The sequence below is a fragment of the Sander vitreus genome, chromosome 20 (assembly GCF_031162955.1).
Source record: "Sander vitreus isolate 19-12246 chromosome 20, sanVit1, whole genome shotgun sequence".
Classification (NCBI taxonomy): domain Eukaryota; kingdom Metazoa; phylum Chordata; class Actinopteri; order Perciformes; family Percidae; genus Sander; species Sander vitreus.
The window spans coordinates 20,447,171-20,456,770 of record NC_135874.1 but is presented as its reverse complement, the minus strand read 5'-3'; the positions used below and the strand labels follow the sequence as shown (position 1 = coordinate 20,456,770).

Below are 9,600 nucleotides of genomic sequence, written 5' to 3'. Positions count from 1 at the left end.
GCTGAATCTGGTTTGGCAGGATTTCTGAGGGAAAGGCGAGAGAGCAGAGACAGACAGAGAGAAAACGCATCAGTCAATAGTTTAAAGTAGTGTTTACTTCACTGTATTTAACTTGTCCTGTTAATCTTCTCCTGCTAGTGTCGACATATTGGGTTTTGGTATTTGAGTCCAGTTTCAGCACTAGGTAAGGTTGCTTTTGTTGGATTTTCATACATTTTTTATCACATGCTTAAAGTCAGGACTGAACAGTAGCCTAAACAAAAGACTGTAACCAGCGGTGTTTAACTTGAACACAGGCTGGTGTTATTTCCCTTGAAGTTACTCAGTCAAGACGATGCAAGTTGTTATTTATGCCAACATATGCGGAAAACATATGTGCATAATTCCACCTTAAAAAAAAGACACAGAGAGAGTAACGTTTCCATTTGCTGTGACTAAGACACAAAGAATGGGAATATATTGTACATTCAGCACACAGGCATTGTGGAATATAGCCCTCTTAAAAGTTAAACATTTCCACACACACACTCACACACACACACACACACACACACACACACACACACAGATGTATGCTATATCAAGCAATTAATGGTAGATTTAATGCTTTCCTGAAATCAAAACAGTTTGCTCTGTTTACTAAATAATGAAGATCTAGAAGTTTAATTTGCCACTATATCCCTTCACACAGCAATACAGGTATATTTCAATTCCGTGCAATTTTTTTGTAAACAGTCACTGCCTGTTGGAAGTTAAAAAAAAATGCAAATATTAATGTAGAAAATGAAATGGTGTTATCTGCAGGGTAGTATGTGGCACTTACTGGATACCTGATTTGATGTTTAATACAGTAAAAGGTCACTGTCAGAGAAATATCACCACAAGCCTCATTGCTGTGAAAACCTATTTTATTTAGCCTACGGTATATGACTAAACTAAGTGGCAATGGAGTTAATCCAAGTGTTCACGCCAAAAAGACCTTAGGGCTGAGCCACTCCTGTTTTGTGAAATGTAAATATTTTACTCGTTTCTAAACAGTTCGTGATCCTGCACTTCTCCAGTAAGCATACTGGTGGATGGTATTACAAATTCCATAAGGATTTTATTTCTCTTCATGACCAGTAATGTGTTGGGACTACAAGTATGATCACTGTGGGGAAAAACAACCAGGGAAATAGTGTAATTTGTATAACTGATGATTCAGTGTATCTCTACTCTACTGCTGCCTGTGGACTGTAACAGGGTAAAAATTGCGATTTTTTTCCATGATCTACCTGGTTAAAGAGATTATCGGTGTTTTAAGCCCCTAACGTCTCTAGGATTAGGCAATGGTTATGGTTAGGGTTAGGGTTAAGGTTAGGTGCCTTGAAGTCAACGGTTGCAGCGCTGCCTTGAAGTCGATTAGGCAATGGTTATGGTTAGGGTTATGGTTAAGGTTAAGGTTAAGGTTAGGTGCCTTGAAGTCAACAGTCGCAGCGCTGCCTGGAAGGAGACGTTGGGGGCTTAAAACACCATAGTGCGATTAAAGACACCACCAGCCAACTGTGCACGTCCATCGCAGTGTTTACGCCTACCTGGTGTCTCCTGTTCACTTGTCCACAATAAGCAGTTGGTGCTGGGCTTGGCAAAATACAATTAAAAAAGAAAAATATTTATTTAGTTTTAGTGGTTCACATTTTCTGCACTTAAAGCAACACTATGTAACTTTTAGAGAGGTTACACACCAACCAGACGGCCGACCGTCGGCAGAAAAGGCAGTCGGACTGATCAGTTCAGGTCAGGTCCAAACAAATGCCTCAAAACACATTGAGGCGACGCCGACTTGAGCATACACTCTGCACGTGCGTGAAACGTAATATGTCTCCATAGCAGCAGGCGGTGCTTCTGTGTATTGTTTCCATTAACAGTCTAAGATTGTTTCCCAGAAAATGAAAACCGGCAGCTGATAGGACGAACGCGTCACATGGGTCTTTTTTCTCTGGAAATTCACAGCCAGACTGTCATGGCGGCTTGTTCAGAATACAATCTCATATTGTAATAAAATAGTTCACCGAAACGTGTTTCTGAAAACATTTTAAGCGAGAAAAAGGCCATGCAGTTGCTGAATCTGTCTTCATTTCATATCGACAAAGGTCAGTTTAAAAGATTTCCGTCCGTTTTTGAGAGGCTCATCCGCTCGCCATTTCCACACCGAACAGACTCGAGTCACTGACCTCGCCAGACTGTCCGACGGCCGATAATCGGGTTGGTGTGTCAGGGCCCTTAGCTGCAGCTGTAGTTCCAATGAGACAACCTGTAGGGGGACAGAAGCGTTGGGTAGCGCGAGCTGTAGTTCCAATGAGACAACCTGTAGGGGGACCGAAGAGGGAAAAGTTACATAGTGCTGCTTTAAGTCCAGGTTTGATATTTGACTACAGCAAATTGAAACGTACATACAGTGAATATACTAAATAAGATACAGAATTTAAGTGAATTAATGTCTGTTAAATGGACTGAACATTAGTATATTGTACAATAGAAAAAGAAGAATCCACAATGCCAGCCCCATGTACCAATGGAAACTATCATAGTTCAATCAATAGACAACTGAGCACTGTACATTAGATTTAGTTTGTAAGGACAAAGACATTATATTAAACACACAAACACATACACACACACACACACAAACACACACAGCTCAGTATCTAGGTAACATAAACTCTGAAACCACACATGTGCCAGCAGGTTTATGATTGAAGTAATATTTATACTGGACTGGACACTAGGCTGTTTCATTCATGAACTTCATTACCTTCACACACATGCCCACTGTGTTCATTCAGCAGCAGACAAGCACATCATCGACAACAAGCAGCGATGCTGTTAGCACACACAGCAGCTGTGTGGACAGAATTAATGTAACAGATATGTCCAGATGGAGTAAAAGATAAATAAGACTGTTAGGGTTTTTTTTTTATGTAAACACACAGCCAACAAACATGTAGCCTGATGTAGACAATAAGGGCTTTTGTAATTGCCATGTGATGCCATTAGGCTATTTTCAGTAGCAATTACAAACAAGATATTAGTGTCGTTAGCTTACACAACTGACACCAAGATTTGACAACTTTAAAGGTCCCATGGCATGAAAATTTAACTTTATGAGGTTTTCTAACATTAATATGAGTTCCCCCAGCCTGCCTATGGTCCCCCAGTGGCTAGAAATGGCGATAGGTGTAAACCGAGCCCTGGGTATCCTGCTCTGCCTTTGAGAAAATGAAAGCTCAGATGGGCCAATCTGGAATCTTCCCTTTATGACGTCATAAGGGGAAAGGTTACCTCCCCTTTCTCTGCTTTACCCGCCCAGAGAATTTTGGCCCCCATGAGAAAGAGAGAGACATCATTGCTTGCAAACGAGCGAAGCATGGCAGTTGGTCAAGCCCCCCCCCCCTCTCTCTCCTCCTCAATAGCATTTAAAGCTACAGACACAGACATGGCACATACTAAGGAAAGCTCATTGTGGGACTGGCTCTAGTGACTGTAATTCTACACCAAGGCCGAATTTCGGGAAAGAGACTTCAGATACAGTATTAGGGGACCACTAAGGTCTATATAAAAGAGACTTCAGATACAGTATTAGGGGACCACTAAGGTCTATATAAAAGAGACTTCAGATACAGTATTAGGGGACCACTAATGTCTATATAAAAGAGACTTCAGATACAGTATTAGGGGACCACTAAGGTCTATATAAAAGAGACTTCAAATACAGTATTAGGGGGACCACTAAGGTCTATATAAAAGAGACTTCAGATACAGTATTAGGGGACCACTAAGGTCTATATAAAAGAGACTTCAGATACAGTATTAGGGGACCACTAAGGTCTATATAAAAGAGACTTCAGATACAGTATTAGGGGACCACTAAGGTCTATATAAAAGAGACTTCAGATACAGTATTAGGGGACCACTAATGTCTATATAAAAGAGACTTCAGATACAGTATTAGGGGACCACTAAGGTCTATATAAAAGAGACTTCAAATACAGTATTAGGGGACCACTAAGGTCTATATAAAAGAAACTTCAGATACAGTATTAGGGGACCACTAAGGTCTATATAAAAGAGACTTCAGATACAGTATTAGGGGACCACTAAGGTCTATATAAAAGAGACTTCAGATACAGTATTAGGGGACCACTAATGTCTATATAAAAGCATCCAAAAAGCAGCATGTCATAGGACCTTTAAACAGCAGCATGTTATATTATGTAACACTGGAACAGAGCTGTAGCATTTTGCTTTGTAACAGTGTCACTCTTATAATAGACCATTTGGACTTGTCATAGTAGGAAAAGCAGAGGTGATACATTTACGTTTGCAGTAAAAGGTCTAATTACAACTTTTTTTAAGTGTACAATCCCAGCTGCACACTGTTTGTCTGCTGGTCATAAAGCATATTAACTTCATGTTAATTTGTTCATAATTAACAATTTAGCATTAACAATATACATTATGGCATGACATGTAGAGCTGCAAGGATTAGAGTAGCAGTGGAATCTTGATTTCTTCTTTGTGTTACACGACCGTGCTTATCGTAAATGTGGTCCTAACGGTAACTATTTATATACAGTCTATGATTTAAAGATTATTATTTGTTTAGGCATTTAGGCCTTTATTTGACAGGACAGCTTAGACATGAAAGGGGAGAGAGAGAGGAAATGACATGCAGCAAAGGGCCGCAGATTGGAACCAAACCCGCGGCCGCTGCGGCAAAGACTGAGCCTCTGTATATGGGCGCATGCTCTACTAGGTGAGCTACCCAGGCGCCCATATACAGTATATGGTTTGAAGAAATGGCAAATGCTGCATGGACAGTAGCACCAAGAAATGCTTTCTTGCCAAGTTTAATGAGTAGATCGATACCACTCTCAAGTCATTACGGTATCTTGAGCTAGCATCCGGTTGGCTTATATTAGCATAAAGACTGCAAAAAAAAAGGTGGACACTGCTAGCTTCAAACCCGAAGTGCAGATTGGTCAATTCAATGTTTTGCAGGGGTTTATGTGCTGGACTACGTCTTGGTGGGGAGCAGTTGCCAGGCAACCAGTGGAGACTCAAGGAAGTTAGGTCAGAAATAGTCAAGCAAATTACCTCTCCTGAGCAGTCATTTTCCACCCACACTTTATCTTCTCTGGCCAGTGTACATCTTTTATGGCTACTGAAGCAATAATCACACAAGTAATTCAGCTTTGATCTGTTTCTATCGTCTCATCAGGATGTGGAAACATAACCCTGTTTTATTTCTTCCTCTCTGTTACAGGGTGTACTTGTTTCTATCACCCAGGCCAGTGTAGCAGCAGTGATGAACTGGTCGGGACTGGAGAGTCTGTTGAGTGGAGTCAATAAGTACTCCACTGCGTTCGGGAGGATCTGGCTGTCCATGGTGTTTGTGTTCCGTGTCCTGGTGTTTGTGGTGGCAGCGCAGAAGGTTTGGGGCGACGAGAGCAAAGACTTTGAGTGTAATACTCGACAGGTAAGATGAACACAGGAACAACGCTGTTCTTTCTCTGCAGACACTTTTGTACCTTTAGCAACTCATTAACAGCAGGCCAGTTTTAATGATCAAATGTATTTAAAGGACTCACATGACACAAATATCAGTTTGCTTTTGTCATTTTTGCTGTGGCTGTGGTGGGAGCTTTTCTAGAGTCTGAAAAAATACCCTTAATGATGTCATCAGGGTTATCTTGGATATGCTTTGACACTTTACATTTTTTAAAACAAAACCTGAGACACGAACTTTGTGATGAAGTGAGTTTGAAAGACGTGGTCTTTTACCAGTCAGAACAAAATACACTATTACGTTGCATTATGGGAACATAGGATCCTGTGTTTTTTTTTTAAATACCAGAGACTAAAAGTAGGGCTATCTGGGGCTCTGTTCCATTCATTTTAATATTTGTTTTTTTAATGTGTCTCTTGTGAGTCCCCCAACTTTATAAAAGTGCAACACCAAATTGCTGGAGTAGCCCTTTAACCCTGTAAGGCCCTTTTAGTATTATAATTAGAGAGCGTGGTGGGGTAGCCACACAGTACAGTGTGAATTTAGTGGAATGTGTAAAGGCACTGACACACCAACCCAATTATCGGCCGTCGGACAGTCTGGCGAGGTCAGTGACTCGAGTCTGTTCGGTGTGTTCCGTGCCGTCGTCAGTCGGAGGAGCCGTCATTTGGGCCGATTTGACATGTTGAGCAGTCGGACTCAATGACCAATCTGATTGGTGGAGTCCTAACCCGGAAATGACGAGCGGGATGAGCGTGATTAACGCCTCTCAAAATCTGACGAAAATCTTTTAAACTGACCTTTGTCGATCTGAAATGAAGACAGATTCAGCAACTGCATGGCCTATTTCTCGCTTAAAATGTTTTCAGAAACACGTTTCGGTGAACTATTTTCGTAAAATATGAGATCATATTCCGAACGACCATTATGGTCTGGCTTTGACATTTGGGAGAAGCCAGACCCACATGACGCGTTGGTCCAATCAGCTGCTGGTTTAAATTTTTTTGGGCGACAATACAGATTAGCGCCGCCTGCTGTTATGGAGACGTATTACGTCTCGCGCACACGCATAACGTACACTCAAGTCGGCGTCACTTCGGTGTGTTCCGAGGCACTTTTTTGACCAATTCGGGACTGCCTTTTCTGCCGAAGGTCGGCCGTCGGGTTGGCGTGTCAGAGCCTTAAATTCCTTTGACACACTGAGCTCCTCTCTCCTCTCTCTTTCCAGCTGTGTGCATCCATGTACCAGAAATGCTTGTTACTAACTTAGCTCTGGGGAGCCTATTGGATCAGCCCCCGCATTGGATTAGGGTGGCACCTAAATCATGGTTGCAGCTGTCACCGTGGTCCTGCTCCGCGCCCTGCTATGCCCTGCTATGCCCTGCTACACCCTGCTATGCTCTGCAGTGCCCTGCTACGCGCTGCTACGTCCTGCTACGCCCTACTACATCCTGCTATGCCCTGCAGCTCCCTGCTACGCCCTGCAGTGCCCTGCTACGTCCTGCTACACCCTGTAACGCCCTGCAGTGCCCTGCTACGCCATGAACTACTACAACTACTATTTCTAGTCATAGTTCCTTTATCTTTATTGTGACTATTACTGCCACTGTTCATCACATCCCCAATGTCAGACAGCGCCTACCAAGAGCCTGGGTCTGTCCGAGGTTTCTCCCTAAAAGGAAGTTGTCCTCACCGCCCGAGGTTTCTTCCTAAAAGGGAGTTTTTCCTCGCCACTGTCACACTAAATGCTTGCTCTTGAGGGAATCACTGGAATTTTTGGGTCTTTGTAAATTATAGAGTGTGGTCTAGACCTACTCTATCTGTAAAGTATTGATTGAAATTGAATTGATTAGGAAATGACTTGGGCTTCACAGTGTTTTAAGGGCTAGGCATTCAGTGCAGGCAGTAGTACTTTGACAGATTTGTAAGTTTACCCCTGTGACTGGAAGATTGGTAAATCCTCTCTCGTCAATTTATTAAGTTCACATAATGTTTTAGCATATACAACACAAGTTAACTGGTGGGCAATCCGTATATTTATTAAAGCAAATCTTTTATTAATATAGCCTCCTTTAAGTCTCTAATCCTAATTGAAATCAACTGCAAAATGCTCATTTTAAATGTGTCTTTATATTAGTCTGGAACTCTTGCAGGGCAAAAGTTCCTGTTTGTTTTTGTTAAGATTTATGTCTATTTCACAGATTCCCTATAAAAAGAGGCAGCAGGTGTATTTACATGTATTTTCACCAGTATAGAGGCATTATAACCTTCATCACTTCCTCTAGATGACATACAATTAGGCAGCACTGGTGGTATTGTTTTTGTATTCATTGTATTTATTGTTTTGTATTCATCATTTCATGACAGTTGCATTAGCTGTGGTATGAAATAAACGTATTGCTTCTTTTTTATTTTTTATCTCTGGCACAATGCAACAAATTATGCTATCACTAATTTTACCCATCTGAGACATTACAGTACTTATAGAAAAAAGTATTTTGAAGTTATTTGACTTTATTTTCCAGCCTGGCTGTACCAACATCTGCTATGACCACATCTTCCCCATCTCCCATATCCGTCTGTGGGCATTGCAGCTGATTTTTGTCACCTGCCCGTCTCTGATGGTGATGGCTCATGTTAAATACCGCGAAGGAAAGGACATGAAACATGTGGAGCTGCACCCCGGCTCTCACCTGTACGCCAACCCTGGCAAGAAAAGAGGGGGGCTGTGGTGGACCTATCTGCTGAGTTTGGTCTTCAAAGCTGGATTTGACACATCATTTCTTTACATTCTGTATCGGATATACCATGGATATGACTTGCCCAGGTAAGGCTCTTAACTTTTCAAATGAAAGCTTGGTATTTGAATCATCTTCAGCATTACAGAAAGAAACATGAAAATTGAAGAGCACAGCCAAACCGATTATCTATTGAATTTCTATTTGTCTCTACCCTTTTTCTTTTAGGTTATCCAAGTGTTCACTGGACCCATGCCCTAACACCGTGGATTGCTTCATTAGTCGTCCAACAGAGAAAAAGATCTTCATGTTGTTCATGGTTGTATCCAGCGCGCTGTGCATCTTCATGTGCATCTGCGAGATGGTTTACCTCATCGGCAAGCGTATCGCCAAATTGTTAAGGATCCGCCGTGACAACGAGAGGTTCCTATTTGCTGAGCAGCATGAGCTCACCGAGATGGCCCCACGTAGGTCTCAGTATCGTAGGACTGATCCAACATTGACAGACAGCCAGCTCAGTTTAAACAAGAAGGAGAGAATCAGAGAAGGTGGTCAAAGTACAGCCCTGTAGGAGGTTTGTTTCTAATGGGTGGCTACACAACAGGACCAAAAGTTACCTGATAAAGTTGTTGAACTAAAAGACTAATAAAAGGACCGATGCTGTGTATCTTGACCCAGCTGAACATGAAATATTCATCACTCTCCTTTGAAAGGACCTCCAACCCTGGCTGGTTGTATGTTGCACGACACTTTAAAGAAGAGGAGTACTAGTATTTCAATAAGGACTGACAAGTGACTGAAGTAAAGATGAATGTTAATTATAACTAGGGATGTCAATCGATTAAAAAATCTAATCTAATTAATTACATACTCTGTGATTAATTAATCGAAATTAATCGCATACATAATTAACGGTGCCTGAACCGATACTTTTTAAGAAAGTAAAAAAAGAAAAGAGAAAAAAAGGGTACTAAACAACAGTTGGTGACATTAAAGAACGGCTTGTTTATTGCTAAGGCCATATGGTCAAAATTAAATGATTTAATAATAATGTAACAATAACAATAACTTATTTCACTAGTAAATTGCTGTTGAACGACAAAAACAACCACCAGATGGGAAAAGGACATTTACAATAACTTCAAATGCACGACGATATTGTAGTTTACCAGTTTAATTGAACGCACACTGTCTGTGTTGTTTTTCCGACGGCAGCTGCAGATACTTACATACAGGTGTTGAATCCTTTACAGTAAAACACAGTCAAACTTTACACCGTTTAGCGTTAGCTGTCAGCATTGTAACCGTGTTTAA

The 9,600-nt window shown here is 41.4% G+C and overlaps 1 protein-coding gene across 1 annotated transcript; it reads left to right on the top strand.

Annotated features, from left to right (window-relative positions):
- Positions 1 to 8,976, top strand: LOC144534944 (gap junction beta-4 protein-like). The gene is made up of 4 exons (XM_078277096.1): positions 1 to 184; positions 5,306 to 5,518; positions 8,074 to 8,375; positions 8,515 to 8,976. Exons 2-4 carry the CDS (start codon positions 5,348 to 5,350, stop codon positions 8,855 to 8,857), a joined length of 816 nt encoding a protein of 271 aa, XP_078133222.1. The 5' UTR covers positions 1 to 184; positions 5,306 to 5,347; the 3' UTR covers positions 8,858 to 8,976.
- Positions 8,977 to 9,600: the final 624 nt, after the last annotated feature.